Raw genomic sequence first — 18,582 nt, forward strand, 5'->3', positions numbered from 1 at the left:
GTTGCAAGCTGATGTATCTCTTAATTCATAGAAATCAATTGTCATTGATGGAAGGATGTGGCTTTGCTTTCCTTAGTTCTGCTATAGTAAGGACTCTTGAGAAGTTCAAAACATCTACTGCTAATGCATCTAATGCATCCCCTGTATGCTTAGTGCATACAGGAATCTAAACGTTGTCCAGAGGTTGCTAGCAGAACCCTGCAGTAGTAGGAAAACAATAGTAAAAAAAACCAGTAGTAATTCAATCCAGAGAGCCTGAGTGTCCATGTGCTGGCTGCTAGGAAGTGTCACCTACTGTCTGTCTCATGGCTCCATGGTGGTTTCTGGACAAATACAGGAAATTGAAAGGTAAGTTTTGACCTGGGCTAGAATTAAATGTGACTGTCAGTCATAAGAGTGTAAAGGACAGCCATACATGACCAAGTTAAAATTCCGTGTTCCCCAACATTCCTACTGCTATGGAAGAGCTTAAGATCTACATGGTGACACTTGCCCTGACAGTAGCCTAGTTTCACTTTCAGCACATGGGCCATCCTAGCAAGGAAACTTTTTATTTGCTAGTCCTCAGGAAAGCTTAGGATTTACAAGGTGGGTTTTTTGTTTGGTGTTATTTTGGATTGGTTTGGGTTTTTTTTTTTTACCTTCTGAGAATTTGTTTTCTTTTGGAGCCCGTGTTAACTTCTGGAGATGAAGTGGTCTTCTTACCTTACCATTTATGAGTCCCAGAAACTTAAACCTGTTTCAGTCTAGTAGTCACGTCTTTAATTATTTGCCTGTTGTAATCTGCAAAAGTTTAACAGAAATTTAAGGACAAAGACAACCTGAGCTTCTGTTGTGCCCTTTGAAGAAAAGAGTCCTATTGAAATCTGTGAGGGGGTTCCAGAGCATTTAATGGGAATCATGACAGCTACGGCATAGACATCCTCTCAAGTCAGAGAGAGGAAGAATATTTAGAACCAGAGCCTTGGTTTGGTGTGGGGCATCAGCAGCACCTCATGGAGCATCTGCTGGGCCCTAAATCATAGTGCTGACACTTGTGTCCAGAGAAGTTGGGAGCTCTCTGCCTGGTCTGGGTTGATCACTCTGTACTGATTGAGTTTGGAGATGGAGCTCCAAGGAATAATTTTGCCAGTTGGAGCCAGCAATGGTTGCCTTTGTTATTGTCAACAGTATTGCTGCTCTGGATGATCCAAGAGAGTATTTCCAACCTCCAAATCCCAGTTAGTTCATAGATGCAATGGGAGCATTGAAGTCAGGGAAAACTTGTATGTTCTGCAAGTCAAAATATCTGCTGGTGAGGCTTCCTCTGGAGCTGTGCTCTGGTTCTTCACCCCATGCAGTGCCAGGCTCAAAACAAAGGCCTATTATGTGGGGTGGAAGCTGGGCTGGCCAGTGCTTGAGAATGTTCTTAATTGAGCCCAGATGCCTAATTTTTCTAAAAGCATCTCTGCTGGCCCAAACTGGAGTGCAGTGCTGTGTTTGAAACCACTTAACATACCCTGGTGCAAAAATGGAGTGCAAACAGCTTAACCCAGACTTGACTGGCAAAACTTTATTTGTTGTGTCACTTAACTTACTATGAAGGCACATTTTTAGCACATTTATTACAGAAGACCAGAAGTTTATGATAATGATTCAGGAATGGAGCTCTGTGGGCAATGGAGAGTTTGCTTGTGATGTGCTGGGGAGGTTCGGGTGACAGGAGAGCCACGGGGACAAAATCCAGCTCTTCAGCAGCACCTGGCAGGACATGGCTGTAGACTTCTGCTGCTTCCAGGAGCTGTGTCCTGTGTGTAACCTGTGCACAAAGTGGTGTCCAGCTCCTTTCCTTCTGCTGGAAGAAAGGCTGTTGATTTATGATTTTGTGTGATGCGTTTGGTTGGGCTTTGTCTTTGTTTTGTTTCATTCAAGTAATTTTTTTCAGCCTTCACTGGACTTGAAAACTGCTGTGGAAGTACCTGCTTTCAGAAATGTTTAAGTTCATAGCATCTGTTGCTTTCCTTTTGTTTAGAATTTGTCTGCAGTGTTCTTAAAAGCAATAGTGCTGAAACTTTTCGCCAGATAATTTTCGTAAATAATCCTTGTTCTTTAGGAAGCAGTTAATTGTTATCCCAGGTTCAAGTTTATCTCTGACTGCACACACAAGCCACATGTCTTGTTTTTGGCTGAGAAAATATGACTCCCTAAACTGACTCTGTGCAGATACACAGGCAGCTTCAAAATTTTCTTCCTAATTTTCTGCATGTAGCTTCTGCAGGTGCTCCTGTATGTTGGTTTGACTCTGAGGAGAAGGGAAGCCATGTTTATGACACGCATGTTCTCTGATTGCAACAGAAGGGTTATGACTCTTGCTCCCAGCGCCTTGGTAATGGCATGAAATTAAACACAGCATGACCCAAACCACAAGCATTGTTTCAACCCTGGGGACAGAGACACACGCCGAGAGAGAAACTCCCTTGTCTGCTTCATTCTGTCCTGTGTGAAATTTGCCCCCATGTCATCTGTTTAGTTCTCTCTGGTAGCTGAGCCCTCTCCTGTTAGCTCCCTCCGGGAATATTTGTGCAGCACATGTGGCTTTGTTCTTCTGTTCCATGGGAATCTGGCTGGGAAGGGGACAGGCAGCCAGAAGCAGGGGAAGAGCAGGTCCTATTCAAGCTCTGGCCTGCTCGTAGGAAAGCTTTGGACTCGCTGCTGTGAGTGCTGGGTGGGTGTGTGAGGGCCTTTGGAACTCAGCATCCTCCCACCTTTCCTCCTGTGGCACCAGAGCCAGGCTTCTGCACTGGGGAATGTTTGCACCAAAGTTATGGGGTGTACACAATGAGTTATCTTTCTTAGGTGATTATTGTAATGTCAGGGCATCCCTCTCTCAGCACTGCTCCCTCACTATTAATGGAGAAGAAAAACCTTTTCCCAAAGCAAGTGTTTTTTTGAACTCCTAAAATTTTAGAAGTTCATATTTTGCTACTTTGCAAGAAGTTCAAGTTCTTGCTTTGGGACAAATAGGACAAAGAGGAAGAGTATTCAACCAGCCGTGGATATGTCCTTCCTTTTTTGCCCGGGTGACTGCAGGCTCTCTGATCCTGCTTTGGCTAGGTCCAGGCCCCTCCGAGGGAGGGGTGTGGGATACACGGCACACCCGCCTGGCGCCCCCAGAGGGCGCTCCAGGCTCACACTCGCCCAGTTCCTGACGGGTCGATTTCCCAGCCGTTATCCCAGGGTTTCTGATGGCTCTGGGAAGGCTGAATTGTTCAGTGGAAATAAAAATGGCCATCGTTTGTGCCTCGCAGGTATTGATCCGGGCTCCTATAGCAGATGATGGGAGCAAAATGACAAGAGAAAATGTGGATGTGGAAGGGTCCTTCTTCTCTTGCCAGTCAGCAGTTAAGGTCTGTTCTTAGCCAAAGCTGGATTTGGGGCCATCCTGCTTTGTAATTGCTAATGGATCTGTCCCCCACTGATTTGTTTAATCCTCTCCGGAATCTGTCTATGTCTAACCTCCCTGGCATCATCTGACAGCAAATCTTGTATTTTCTAGGTGGGAAAAGTATGTTCTTTGGTTCTGGTGCTGCCTGCTTTTTTAAGCATAAAGGAAAACCTTTAGTTTTTACTGTATAACACTTAAATAATTCACTACAGCATTTGTAATTTTTAGTTACGTCTCTGTCTATTCTTTTTCCACCTGTGATTTTTAAGCTCTTTTGCTTGTTTCCCAAAATAGGTTGTTTTTTTCCCATGATAACCTCTTGAAAGCTGAATTCAATACTGTTTACTTGCACCTGCCTGTAGAATGGCATTCATTGTGTGGGGTGTTCTGTGAAAGCATTTGAGTCAAAGTTTGGCTCAGAGAAACCTTTAATGAAGTTTAACTTCTAGATAAACATAATCATTAAACTTTCAAGAAGGTCCAGCACACAGAGAAGGGAGAGTTTTCTTTTCTTGACCTGTATATGCAAATAAACAGATTGCAAGGTGGGCCCTATCTCTCTCCAGTGTTTTATGTCAAAGCAGTGACACATTTTGTGTTCCAGTCAGTGCTGAAAAGAAGCCTTTGATGCAGAAATGTCCTTTCATTTCCCTAATTTCTTTACCACAGATGGATACTTCTTGGAAAGGTTTGAAGGTCATACTGTCTAGTGAGTACAGCCATTAATCAAGAGCCAAACCAAAAGATTGGCTTTTTTTCATAGTTTTGCCTCTGAGCAGTTGTCTCTTCAAGGGAAGGCTGCATCCCCTTTCTGTGTAATGGTCTTCCCAGTTTGGGAAGTGAAAAGGCTAAAAGGGCCCTGTCTTGACATAGCTTAAGGCCCTTTATTGAAATATGTGTAGACTTGTATAAAGCATATTAAACATAAATACAGTAGAACATTATTTAATAAATCAAGAATTATCTGCTATCTTTAAAAATAGAGCTGTAAAAAAATGTGCTAAAGATGGAGTGTTGCTGTTGTGGCCTCACAGATCAGATTTTGCCCTTATGATAGGCAATACTTCATCCATGTGTTGGAGGAGAAAAATATTTTCTGCAGGTGGGCTGTGGCACAGAGGCTGGGGAATGGAAGTCACAAAGGGAACAATTGGAATTGCCCTTTGAGCTAGGCACAAGTGTTTAATAGGATCATATAGAGAGACAAACAGAGTAGACTGTGCCTTGTGGCTGAGGCACTTGTGCTGCCAGAAGGGCTTGGAGAAAGATTTGGGATTGCCAGTGTCTTAGGGATATTGGCTGACCAGGAGCACCCACGTTTTGCTGCCCAGTGGGCTGATGGGATCCTTGCATGTGGGACAGGGGAATGCCACGTGCACGTAGCAGCATTAAATAATGAGTATTGCAGTAGTGGAATAGCTGCAGAACTATTATGTCCAGTTATGTTACTGGCTGCTTGAGGAAGAAGTGGAAAATTAGATTTGGAGAAAAAACACTATGTGGATTAATAGGTTGAAAAAGTCTGCCTTGTTGTTGAAGACTGCGTAGCTCATCAAAGACAAGCTTAGGGGTAAATTATCTGGCACAGACAGCAGAAATTTGAAAACTGAAGTCTCTCTGGTTTCACAGACAAGTGTATAATAAGCACTATAAATGCAGGACAGAAGAAAAGGTGCACATCTCAGGAGAGAGTGTAATTAAATGCTGAAACAGCATAGCAAGAGTCTATTGCTGGCCACTTGAAAATCAGGACAGAATGTTTTCCCCGGACAGATTTCTTCTTGTTCAAAAGGAAATGATGGAAGAAACAGGGTTCTTCCTGGCTGACTGGCCAAGATGAACTGTGGTGGTGGTTTCTGCTGGCTTCCTATGCAAGAAAACAAGACTCTGCTAGTGCAGAGAATTTCTTCCAAGCTGGTGATTTTCAGGAGAGACAAAAAAATAGAAATTTAAAGCTAAAATTTGTGCTGAAGGCAAGGAAAGCAGCAGCTGTTCTTTAAAGTCATGCACAAACCTGTCCCCCAGGTTAACTTATATAGACTTTTCTAATACGTTCTCACAGATCTCTCTGTTGTTAATGCCTGTTTTTTGGGGGTGTTTTAATCTCCCTGTTGTGGTTGAAAGAGCCTCCTGTTTCCATGCATTTCCACTGAGTCCTGTAGCTTATCAGCAGAGAAAGCATGATGTAGGACTAGAACTGGAGAAAAACAAGCTTTAAAATGGCTGTGACAGATGGGACTGAAGAAGATTTCCTCATGAGGTGTGGGGGGAAATCCTTTTCCTCTCCCAAGCTCTTTTCAAACATCCAAGTAACTAGAGCTAGGGATTAGCAAGCTAGACTAGTGCATCTGTCCAGATGCTGTGTCTGGCAGTGGTCAATACCTGTATCTGCAGAGAAAGCAAATACCTTTCTTCTGGAGAGGTGTGCCTGGCTAGGGCTCTGTGCTGGACACCTGAGGTACAGCCAGTGTACAGCAACTTGGATCCACTCTTGCCCCTCAGGCATGGCTAAATTTAGATGTGACAGCTGTGGTAATTTCTCTTGGGCATGAGCACATATGGGTTGCTGCCTGTTGGTAAAGTCATTCCTGGGTGCTGTCACAGCCTCTGCTCCAACAGATGAAGCAGCACATGGCATGTGCCCTGACATCAGGAGCAGCTGCTGTGTGACCAAAGCCAAACCCCTTCCTCAGTACTAGGTGTGTTTTACCATGCTTGTCTGTCATTGCTAATGCCTAAAGCCACCCTTTCTTTCAGGATCAGTGGCTCTTCTGGAGTTACTCAGGTGCTTTGATTCCCATCCATTTATAGTGGGACTTCCATGGGTTTGATCCCCACATGGGCCATTCTCTTCAGAGCTGGACTCAGTGATCCACGTGGGTCCCTTCCAGCTCAAAATATTTTGTGATTTTTCTCTTTCCTACTATAGTGCACGGCAGAAGAGCCCAGGACAAAAGCCCTGCCTGCCCATGAAGCAGTGGGCTGGTTTGATGGCTTGGTTTTGGAAGTGGGATACTGGCAGGGATTTTCTAGGGCCATTTGCCATGGAGTTGGGTTTCCAGCTTGGCTTCCTGGTGTTTGTCATGTGCTGTTTGGGAGCCAAGTGGGCAAACAAGACAGGAGAGGTGATTGGGTTAATATCAGATCAGGTTCTATGGAAAGTCCTGGATTCTGAGAATAGAAGTTTCTGGAAAGCACACAAATAAGTGAAACATTCCCAGGAAGTGAGTGAGAGCAGAGAGAAGGTTACCAGGGTTTCCCTGGGTTTTTTTGCTTTCCTTCTTCAGTTCAGTGACCTGGGAATTTAGAGTCTCCTGCCACCCTGGCTCTTACCCCTGGAACCCTGTCTTCCCTGCTTTGCCCTGGGGCATGGAAAAAGGTGCTTGTAGGGAATGCAGTAGTAGTTTGTGACTTCCACCCTTGCCTTTCCCGTTCCTCACTTCCTCTTCTTTATTTAGTTAGTTTGTAATTTTTAATGGCAGAAACATCGGATGGGCCCTTCCCAGGTGTGGGCTGTAGCAGAGGATCCCCTCAGCTCTGTCCTTGTGCTCAGCTCTGCAGCCAGCCTTGAGCCCAGGAACCTCTGCTGCCTCCTTCTGACTTTCTCAGGGCTGGAACCCAGCTGAGCCTGTGCTGGTTCTGCCTGGGCTGCAGCTGTGCAGCCTCTGTGGTTTGGGTGCAGGCAGTCCCTGGCCTCTCACTGGTTTGTGCAGCTGCAGTTCCAAGAAATGCAGTGAACCAGAGCCCTGGCCACAGGGCAGAGGTGACACCAAGAGCTTGTGAGAGCAGAGAGGGTGCTGGGGGGGCCTTGGGGAACCACACTTGTGGGTGGAAGTGAGAGGCAGAGGCTCGGGGGAAGCTGGAGGTGTTCACAAAGTCTTGAATTTGTTGCCCTCAAAGAGAAGGTGGGGGGGTGGAGCCCAAATAAAGGACAGTGTGAACTTAGGGTGAATCTGGCAGTGAAGCAAAATTTCCTGGAGCCACAAGGTGAGAACAGCCTGTGAGTGGTTTGGCTAAGAGACAAAAACTTGAGAGCCTCTTGAGTGCTGGAAGTGAGGTGGCATGAGAAGCAAATATTTGTGTCCCCTGTACAGGTAAGCACAGGGTAATCACAGAATGATGGAACAACTGGGGTTGGAAGGATCATCCAGTCCAGTCTCCATGCCAAGGCAGGGTCACCTGGTGCAGGTGACACAGGAATGTGTCCAGGTGGGGTTGGAACATCTCCAAGGGGGAGACTTCATGCCCTCCCTGGGCAGCTGTTCAGTGCTCTGGCACCATCAATGTAAAGAATTTTTTCCTCATGTTGAGGTGAAACTTCTCATGTTTTAGTTTATGACCATACATAAGATTTGCTTCAAGGAAAAACTTCAAGGGGCTACTGAATCCCCTTTTCCATGTGACTTCTGTCTCTTCCTCCTGGCTGTTTCAACACCTCTGCTCACTTACATATGGAATGAAATGTGCAGTCTGTCCCTGCGTGCAGGTGTCACCAGCTCCATCATGGGGCTGCCCAAACCACGTAGGGGACCTTCCTTCCCTTTCACCTTGCTGCCATTGCCAGCAAAAGCAGAGGATTTTAGATTCTTTCTGGTTCTGTCTGTTTGCCATTCAGTCCCTTCACTCCTTCCAAAACTGACTTTTGCTGCAGGAAGGAGCTTCTTGCAAAGACTAGAGGAGAAAAGTTCTTCAAAATGTTCCATTTCCCCATTCTGACACAATTCTCACACTGATACCCATGTGTCTGTATACCAGCTCCAGGATGAAAGTAGCTTTGCCAGTACCTGTAGTACTGGTTAGCAGAATTTCTTTTTTGTTGTAGATTGGGTTGTAACTGACAATAATGACTCATACTGTAAGCAATAATTTGAATGTTAATAACTCCACAATTGAGAGTTCACTCTACCCAGTGATTGGCATGCTGTGAGCAAATATGGAATTGGGTCACAAAGTGTTTTCTTTTATTTCCCGGTGGAGTTTCTGTAATTTCATATCTCAGCCTTCAAAGCTGGTGATCAAACTGATGGTTAAAATGGATTTTGGTAATGTTGACAATACATTAGCAGGTGTTTGTGCTCTGAATCAGAAGACATGGGGTATCCTACCCAGTAAAGACCCCAGCCTGTGGCCAGTTCCTGTTGTCCCAGTTTCTCTGTGCCAGTCCCAGGCACCTCTTTTTAGCACCATCAGCCTCTTTGTTGCTTTTCCCTCACTGTGGTTCCAGTAGGATTCTTGTGCAAAGGCTGGGAATGGCTGACATGTCTATTTTGTAGTCTTTGTATGAACACTGTAGTCGTCAGCCAGAAATACTTCATCTCCCAAGATGAGATTTGAAAGGGGCTCTGCTGTGTTCTGCAAAGTGCTGTAATTTATCAATTTCCAGTGGTGATATTTTGGAGGTGATGGTGTGATTGGAGAAGTACAGATTTTGCCTGGATCATTTGCTAGAAGGTGAAAAATACTGAGAAGAATCTGACGAATACAGTTTCAAAACAATTTTTGATAATTTAATCATTTCTGAAATCCAGTAGCAATGGAAGTGGGATGACAGGACATGCTCTGTGTCATGGTTGATGGATTTTCCTTATTGCCAGTTAGAATACATCTTCTTTGCTGGCCAATTAGTTGAAAATAATTATTCAACCTTTTATTGTAGGGAGGTACTAATGTCTGGAAAATGATACCATTCCCTTAGGTTGTCCCATTATTTTTTATGTCTTTTACTTTTGCACTATTATGGTAAATGTGTATTATGAGAAAACCAGCCTTTGCCTCAGTAAGAATTGAAATGAAATAACCAAGACAATGAGGTAAGGCAGTCAGAAAGCAGGACTCAATGCCTAAGTAATATCAACGTCCCATTTTATTTGTATTTTATGTGGTAAAACCTGAAATCAGTCATTTTTAAATGGGAGCTTTGGCAAGCACACTAAAATGCTTTCACTGTGGAATGTGTAAAGTAGGCATTCCATTCAAACCCATCAAGCTTGAAATTACTAATGAGAAACCTTAAGGAAGTTAATAAATGGTTAGAATAGTTCTAGTGTATGGAAGTCATATTTGGACATTTGTAATCAGTAACTTGTGCTACTCTGGGAACAGATGGTTCCAAGTTACTGTGGAGATTTCCAGGAAATGTTTGTAAGTGTCCAGAAATGGCTGGTATTTAAAGAAGTGATTTAATAGCCAAGCAGAATTTTTTGTGTGCCTTTTCTTCTGTGGTCTTGGAATCCTCAGCACCCCACCTGCTTTGCCAAAGCAAGCTGTAGCTAAAGTCTCTGGCTGTCTGCTGTGCCCAAGTTTTTTCAGGCTAATCTGGAGCTGTTTGAATGGCCAAAGCCTCTTCTCACAGAAGTGGGTAGATCAGGTGTTTATTTTTCCCTTTTGCTGTCTGAGTCCTGTAATAGTTTCCTTCAGGTTGGGAGCCTGTGAGACTGTTTTCATCCATAATTGTCTAGGAAAGAAATCCCAGAGCAGCAGTGAGGAATTTGTGATTTTGGAGGCTGTTAGAAAAACTTCCACATGAGGACAATGCCAGTAATGACATGGTGACCAGGGCAGGGCATTGTATTGTGGCTCCTCATCCTTGGCTGAGTATATTCAGGTATCAGTCCCCAAACTTGCCTGCTCCAGGGATGGTTCAACAAAGCTCATCTACCTGAATGCTTCATTTTTGTACCTGTTTGCATCTCCCTTCCGACTTACTGCACATGTGGAGTGGCCTGTCATGAAGGATGACCAACAGCTGTGAATCTCTTCAGAGGTACTGCAGCTTTGCACAAGGCATCTCTTATGCTGCACCCCAGGAAGGATGAGAGATCCAAGGAGATCCTTATGCACAAGCCTGTCCAGTTCAGGCTCCTGACAAAAGTCATGGTAAAGTAACAGAGAAGCTGACCTGCCTGCCAGGAATTGTTCCTTTTAAATATTCCAGCTTATGCCAGTTATTTTTTGTACATGTTGTTAAACTTTCTGGATTTACAGGAGAGATCCAAGAGCAGCCCTCTCAAGTAGAGAATCCTAGGGAACACCTAGGGCAGAAGGCCTGTGTGTACTGTTGGTCCCTGAAAGCACAAGGATGGGAGGGAGCTGAGAGCACCTGCTGAGCTGCTGATGCACTCAGAGTGTTCATAAGGTTTCCATCTTACAGTTTTCTCCAGTGAATAACAAAGGAAGTTCATGCTGCAGTCAGAGGAAGGCACATGTGTGCTTTCTCTTTAATCTCATTTTCACAAACCTTAGAAATCTTTGAGACTCTCCTGCTGTATTGGATTTTATATAACATGGCAAAGGGATTTAAAAAAGAAAAGATTGATGTGAGGGAGGAGGCAAAAATGGCAGAACTGCATACAGATCCAGGAGCATGGATATAAATCTTTTCTGTGTGACTTTATAGCAACAAAATGTAGGAGTCCACAATCTGAAATCCATGCAGGGAGCTGCTCATTTGGATCATTTAGTAACTCACTGCCTTGACTTTTCATCTGCAGGTTGGATTACTGGTTTAGATGCAATCAGGAGCTGTGCAACTGCCTCCTGGTCCCCTACTGTACTGAGACTGTGTAGAAATCTTGAGTTCTGAAGCTTACAAATTCTGAAAGCCAAAATTTTGGAGTAAGTGGTGTTGCAGAAGATAATGTGCTCCAGCTGTCTGGTTATTGTTTTTCCCAACAGCGCTAGGAGATTTCAGAGGATCTGTGGGAGATTGTATCCTGAGGATTTGGTCACTAATCAAAGCACCCTGTGGGGCAGATGGAGCTGAAGTGACTTCTGGCATGTCAGTTCCATTACTACCATCTGTGTTTTTAAAATTAGCAACAAAAATAGATTGGTTACAGAGTCAAGAAATTTAAACTTCAGTCTTCAGATCACAAAGGTGTGAGTCAAAACAGCTCCCTAAGTAATTTTGTTTGTTTGTTTTCTTAGGACCTTGTCTCTTTAGTTGTGGAGGAAGAATTTCAGAAATGTGAGAATTCAACCCTCTGTTTCCCAGCTCCTGTTCCTCATCCTGTTATCCTGGAAATTGGCTGTGGCTCTGGAGCAATTGCTCTGAGTCTGCTCTGTAAACTGCCACAGGTGAGCTCCCTTCAGTGCTCCTGGTACAATCATGTGCAGATGCCTGTGTTAAAGTACAATCTCACCCTGCTCATCTTCATTGAGATGTCACAAACTTCTCTGAAGGAACTTTGCAGCTCAGGTCTCTGACAGGCTCTGTAAGTTTCTAGTAGGTAGAGGAGGGATATTTGGGAATTGCTCCCTCTCCCCATTTGTCTGCGGGAATAGCAAAGGCATAATCAGAATGAAAGAAGTGAATGTGCTCATTCTTGAGCTGCTGCAGCTCACTAATAATCACCTTACTTTGAAGCACTGGTGGGTGTTGTTTTAAGATACTAACCTGGACTGAGGACAGGAGGGACTGAGGCAGGGGCACACACTCTATTTGTTGAATTTATGGGGCAGTCATCTCTCTAAACCACCTTGCTGTGAATGAAAAGATCTAGTCTCTAGGAAACTGAAGACTGATACAGAAAAGGGATTACTATAGCAGTGTCAGTACTTGGGATCAATAAGACAAGCAAATATCACTGCCACAACTGCCAAACCACGTTTTTGTAGTCTTCTGTTCCCTAGTAACAACCCACAGCTTCTGAATAGAGTAAAAAAAGCAGGAGGGGACTGAGATCTGAGTGACCAAAGCCCTTCTTGCCCTGATTCTTGTGGTGTGTAACATGTTTATGGAGATATTCCTGGTCAATAATATGAGAAATGAATCCAAGATCTCATTGCCTGTGGTCAAGGCAAAATATTCCCCTCTCCTCAGAACTGCAGACCAGCCAGTTCCTTCTCAAGAATGAGCATTTCTGTGGCCAGCCCATCCTCTTGTAGAAGTATAAGCCCTGCTGAGTAAGAATAAGAGGTTGATGCCTCTAATGGAAGGGGTGTTCCTCCTCCCAGTGACCTGAGAAGGTTAATATTTGAGCTTCATGACTTCAGAGTATAATTGCTCTGATTTCCTGAGCTGGGAGAAGAGCTTCACGCTCTTTTCCTTGCTTGTTAATTTAAAGAGCTGTGTCAATCTGTCTCTGTAACTCATGACAGTCCTTTCCCAGCCCAAACTGCTGTACCCAGGGAAATGAGGAGCCTTGACTGATTAGAATTAGTGGTAGCCACACTGACAGCTAAGTGGAGTTACACTCTGGGTAATCTCCTTAGTGTTTGAGGCAGAATTTGGCACTAAGGTACTGAGAAAACAGCAGCAGTTTTTCATTTATGGTCTCAGCTGTGTCCTTCACCTTTAGGGTGAGCTTCATGTGTGTGGGTGCTGGCTTGGGACCATAAAATTAATCCCCTTAGGAATGATGGCAAATCACACCATCATCTCCAAATGCCAAGCAGTTTCTTCAAGCACGTGTCCTCTGTGTAAATCCTACCAACATCTGTGCTTAAAAAACCATCAAGCATAGCAAAACCAAGTTAGGCCTTTGTCTGTGGTTTTCCCAAGGTGGAACTGAAGGTCAAACAAATCTCTCTTTGTGGAGCCCTGTCTCTTACCATTATGCTGGAGAACTTTTAAATACCTGACACACAGTCAAGTACATGCAGTCAATACAGGCATTGAATCTGTCTAAGGACTGCAGTGGAGTAACTGTGTAAAAGGTGTCTGCATAACAGATGGAAAATGCCAGGATCTGTGTCCAAGTGGTTGTGTTTGTGTTGAGAGGGATCCTGTCTGTGCTAGGAAGTATAAATCCAACAACATGACCTTCCTGCAGTCTGTGCCTAGCCCAGACTAGCCAGTGTTGTCTCACCCTGCCAGGAGCAGTGAGGGATCAGTGAGTCACTGTGGCTCTGTTGTTGTCTGTTCTGGTGGGCTGCTGGCTGTGCTGCAGAGAGCCTTCAGTCACCTTAGTGCTTTACACACATCACTGTGATTCCAGCTATGCCCTGCATGCATTCCTCAGGAGCTGTTCCTTTCAGGAGCCAAGAGTGAGCAGTCTCTTGTCAGTTTTGATCTTGCATGTTTGGCAGAGCATGTCTGCTCAGGAATCTTGATGTTATAACACCTGCTTGGTGGATTTGTTTTTTCTGTTCTAGAGCAGAGTCATAGCCATGGACAAAGAGGAGGCTGCTGTGAATCTCACCAGGGAGAATGCATACAGGTACAAGACCACATATTACTCATTTTTTTGTAAATTGTTGCTTGAGAAAGACCAAGAGTTGCCAATACTTGTGCATGTTTCATGTTTATCACCACTGGAAACCAGAGACTGTTTAGTTGTTGAGCTCCTAAAGTGTGAAACAATTTAGAGAGAAAAAAAAAAAAGCTTATGTTTACTAGAGTGTATTTCTTTGGCTTGTGAGCACAGTTTGCAAAGACAGCAGCCTAAATAAAGCAGTGGTACTCACATGCTGTTTGTCAAGGGTTTTTAGAGTGTTTTTTGGTAGCTGTTCTTACCCCTGTCTGTGAACTCAGGAAGCTCAGGGCTGAAGTAGAAATGTTTAAGTCACTTAAGAGGTTAAGGACAAGTGTATCCTGAGACTTTCTCTCTCCGGCTCCCTCAATCATTATTGTTGTGCTTGTTTCTGTCCTTGCTCCTCCAGAAATGCTTGCACAGTCAAGTAGCACTTTTCCTCTGACGTGCTGCCTGGTGTCCCTCAGCATCCTCCCTGCAGTCTTGGTTTGGTGGGAGTGGTGCTGGTGGATCCCATGCAGTTCAGACACCTGTGCTGTGGCAGGATGGATGTTAAGAGCTGCTGGCTCAAACACATTGTGCTGAAGTCAGAGATGTCTGTCATGTTGTCCTTGTCCTTCCTAGAGGCTCCACTTCCTCACCAGGTTCTTCTGTCATGTTGTTCTGAACTGTCACTACCACAGGGAGCCTCAGAGCTGGAATCCCAGTATGCTTCTGAGTCTCTGCAGGCTTTGTCAAATGAGCTCCAAATTGCATTCACATCCTCAGTAACTGCTGGGCCCTAGGCATTCATTAGAGCCCACTCAGAAAAAATTCCTGTTGCTATTTCTCATGGAGTCCAGTACGGCTGTGAGTCTCAAGAGGTGCTCATTAACTGGGATTTCTGTCCACAGACCCACATACCCCTCTTTTCCCAAGCTGGTGCTGGCACTGAGGGGGCTGCTTCTGGTGCTGGCTGTACTGGGCTGCATTTCTTCACTTCTTTCAAGTCCCAGCTTGTGTGTGAGTCTCAAAAGCTGAGTAGGAACTGAGTAGGAACAAGCTCTTCCCAAACTGGTCACCTCACTGTTACCCTTTGCCTCCTAGCCCAGTTACAGAGAATGGGGAGCAGAGGTTTCTTCCTAATGTGTCAGTGTCAAACCAAATTCTGTTGCAATTTTTCATAGATAGAATAAAAGCTGGCCAGATCTTTGTCTCCTTGATAAACTATAACTCTGACCTCTGGGGAAAATTGTCTTGCTTATTAACATTGCTTGTTGGCTCAAGAGTGGATGAGGGACTATAAATGCCATGTCAGAGAGTTTCATATTTCTCCATGGTTATTTTCATTGTGTCTTTATGATTGTGTCCCTGGCATGGTGCCCTGTAGCTCTTGGGAGAGAAGCTAGCAGGATAAGCTGTGTTGCTGCTTGACTGAACCCAGCTTAGATCCTGCCTGCTTTTCAGAGCTCCCTTATCCCAGCTGTGCTCTCTAGATGCTTAGCTGAGTCTTACTGCATCAATCCCAGTGCCAGACCCATCTGAGCACATGGCACACAGTGCAGGAATCCCTCCCTTTCCTGAAGCCCTCAGGACCACAGCCCTCAGCCAAGGGGGGGAGGGGGGCTGGGGTGTGGGGCCACTGTCGGGGAAGGAGAGAATATGTTGGGAAGATCTTGGCAGTTGTGAATATATGTGTATCAGATAAGAGGTACAATATTTAATGATCTGTTTGTAGAATGTACTGTTCATGAACACAAATACACCTCCTAATCTTTCTTCTTTCTGTTGTTGCATCTTGCATCTGGAATTTTATAGGTTGCAACTCCAAGAAAGGATTCACATCATCCACCAAGATGTTTCACACAGTAACTCTTTTCACTCTTATAATCCCCTTTGTCTTTTTCCCTTTTTGTCTTTGATGGGTGGAGGGAGGCATGAGAGACAGTTTCCTGGGGAGGATCTTGACACTGAGCTTATAGGGAAGATGCTGTTGTTGAGAGCTGTTTGTGATTCTTTTTCTTTTCTAGGTTCTGCCAAACAGCTGTTGCTCTGGGGCCCCATAGATGTCATAGTCAGTAACCCCCCATATGTTTTCCATGAAGACATGGCTTCCCTGGATGAAGAAATCCTCTGGTAATCAAACAAAGAGATTTTTCCTCTCCTGTTCCTTGCATACAAAACATGCAAATGTAATAAACACATGCAAAATATAGGTGTGTTTATTTGGGATATAATAATACAGGCTTGCTTTGATACTGCTAACATGCCTGAAGCAACATGGAAGTGTTTTAAAGATTTGTTAAAATAAAAAAAGTACACAGTTTGAAATTAGCAAGTTCCCAATCCAAAACCGATTGCCATGCATGTAAGAAGAAAGTCCTGCCCTCACCTCTGTACAAGATGTGCACCAAAGTAGGTTTTGGCAGCTGAGCTTTCTGCATCCCAGCTGGCTCTGCTGGACTAGCCACAGCCTGAGCTGCTGTTTGGCATGGATCAATCAAGTCCTTGCTGTACAACACCCTTGTTCTCTGGCCAGCTTAGAGAGAACAGACCTATGTGTTGGATCCCAGCTACAGTTGGCTCCTAATTTTCAGAAATACTGCAAGGGATGTTTTCTCCTTGTGCTGAATATGGGGTTTCTCAGCCCAGTGGTAGCTGCCTTCTCCCTCCCTGTATTTCCCATGGAAGGGGTGAGTGCCGTCCCCTGCTCTGGGAGAGCTGGAGTTCAGGTGTGTCAGGTGCACCTTTCTTTGTGGGGTGATGCATTCTCAAGGACCACAGGAATTGCTGTCAAAAGCCTTTTTCTTCCCACACTCCAGCTATGAGGACCTTGATGCCCTGGATGGGGGAGACGATGGCATGAGAGTCATCAAAACAATTCTGGCTTTGGCTCCTTCTCTTCTGAAGGTTTCTGGGTAAGTACTGCAATCTTTTGAATTTCGTGTCTTTTATCCATCCACTTCTGTAAATTCTGTACTTCCCTGTATGAAAACAAAACAAGAGGGAAAATAGTTGCCAATTGTCCCCCAATAGTTGCCAATAGTTGCCCCAGCTGATAATAATTTTTAAAAATGTCATGTGTGCAAGCAAAAGTAGTTTGAAGTTGGTTAATAAAGTGGTGTGAGCCCTTTCCTTGGCTGTTGGTGGCGTTTCCTGGTCATTAGTGAAGTGAGAATCTTTGAAGGTGAAAGCAGCAACAAAACCATGGAAGAGAGCAGTCAAGAAAGAGAGTGCAGAAAGCAGGGGAGCTTGCTAAGGTGAGTACCTGATGGAAAGAGAAGCAATGGACATCTCTTTGAGGATGGATGTAGATCCCCACTTCCCTCCCACCTTTTCATTAGAGGAAAATTCTTTGTTGTACTAGTATAGAATACCGAATATCCCAGGAAAATGAAGATCAGTCATGGGTGGTGTCTTATATGTTAAATTTCTCCATGATTAATATTCAAGACTGGTTGTTCCTATTCTCTGTCATGTGGGATCCATTTTGAAGATCACCATGCTGATACCCAAAAGTCTGGTATACTGTTCATGTGCCAGGGCATTCACACATCCTGTTGAATATTCCTGACATTTGGCCACCATAAGAGAGGTCATTGAAAATCTGCTGTTTTGAGAAGAAGAATGGGAATATTGAGAGGCATAGTGCATGCAGAATTCATTCCTCATGCTTTGCATGACCACAAGAGCTGAAGATGCTCTTCAGAATTTCCCAGCATTAGAGACTGGTCCTGTGGGGTTGTTTCTTAAGACAATTTCTTTTCCTTCTCTTTTTGCTTGTTTAATAAGATCAAGCCCTCATTGAGGAGTAGAAGTCTTTTAAGGTCAGAAATGAGATCCACACCCAGCTTGTAGTTAGCCTGGTGAATTTGTAGGGAGTATTCAGTGTGGGATGTTTTAAGAGTTCTCAGGAGAGCATTTGATGGGGTTTGGCTTGTGTCCTTAGCCTACTAAACGTGTCCCTTGCTGTGTCCCAGGCCATAACCAGCTCCATCACTCCCTGTGCCTGTGAGCTGGGGTGGTTCTGCTTTGTCACAGGAGGGAACATGGGGAGTGAGCCAGTGTCATAAAGCCTGGCAGAGATGGAAATTGCCCTGCAGTGCCCAGGCCTGGTCCTGGTGTCCTAACTGAGGTTATTTGATCAGTTCTATGTAGGCCATGAGTGCTGGTGTTGTTTTCATAATTGATTTATGGAGGCATTAACTGTGGAAGAATGTGTGTTCTGACTTGTACTTAATCTCTCTTGCTGCTTATACACAGAGGGACTTCAGGCTGCCAGGCCAGTGCTCAGTGTTCCTGCAGCATAAAAACTGCCTTCTGCCTTTAAATCTTTGGGGGTTTCAGAAGCACATGGCTGGTGGATTCTCTGGGTGAGCTTCAGAAGGGCTCATTACATCTCGATACAAGGCTTTAACTGCTCAACAGAGTACCATGAGAATTCCCCCCAGGATCAACACTTTCTCCCCTGAAGGAGGCAGCTGGGATCTGCATCTTAAGTGGACAGCTATGATCTGCTTTAGGGTTGTTGGACTGCACTGTGTTTCTTGACCTTTTCATTTCCTTTACTGGTCAAAGTCACACAGAAAGAAAGATCTTAATTTTTATCAGTTTAGCAACCTAAATGTGCATCTATCCAATTCTACTCCCAAATGTGTCTTTTCAGGAGCGTGTTCCTGGAAGTTGATCCCAGGCATCCAAATATGGTGGAGCACTGGCTACAGGCCCACCCAGAATTACTGCTCACCCTCCGTGCCATTCACAAGGACTTTTGTGGCAAGTAAGTCTTTTTTTGCCTTTGCATTTTTGGAGGTTTTGTGTCTTTTGAAGAATATGTCCCTGCACCTTTATGTATTGAGTGAACCCAGAGTAGCTTCACAGCTGAAGCCAGTCTTCGACAAAGTAGGGGCTCCCTGGTTGTATCTCAGCTTTCTGATGTTCTGAAACAGTCTGGCAAGTGTTTGAGTGAGAAATTCTGACCCAGGT

The 18,582-nt window shown here is 44.5% G+C and overlaps 1 protein-coding gene across 5 annotated transcripts in view; it reads left to right on the forward strand.

Annotated features, from left to right (window-relative positions):
- HEMK1 (HemK methyltransferase family member 1) overlaps positions 1-18,582 on the forward strand; it is a 29,109-nt gene that overhangs the window by 6,023 nt on the left and 4,504 nt on the right. For 3 of the 5 annotated variants that reach the window (XR_001990683.3, XM_018914983.3, XM_030228071.2), the window contains exons 5-9: positions 11,351-11,500; positions 13,520-13,584; positions 15,415-15,732; positions 16,419-16,514; positions 18,263-18,376. Coding sequence is in view for 4 of the 5 variants with exons in the window: in XM_018914983.3 (XP_018770528.3) it covers positions 11,351-11,500; positions 13,520-13,584; positions 15,415-15,732; positions 16,419-16,514; positions 18,263-18,376 (743 nt within the window). In the remaining variant the exon portion in view is untranslated. The remainder of the gene's footprint in view (positions 1-11,350; positions 11,501-13,519; positions 13,585-15,414; positions 15,733-16,418; positions 16,515-18,262; positions 18,377-18,582) is intronic. The other 2 variants (XM_009091009.4, XM_018914984.3) reach the window with 2 other exon arrangements.

This window comes from Serinus canaria, chromosome 12 (assembly GCF_022539315.1).
Source record: "Serinus canaria isolate serCan28SL12 chromosome 12, serCan2020, whole genome shotgun sequence".
Classification (NCBI taxonomy): Eukaryota; Metazoa; Chordata; class Aves; order Passeriformes; family Fringillidae; genus Serinus; species Serinus canaria.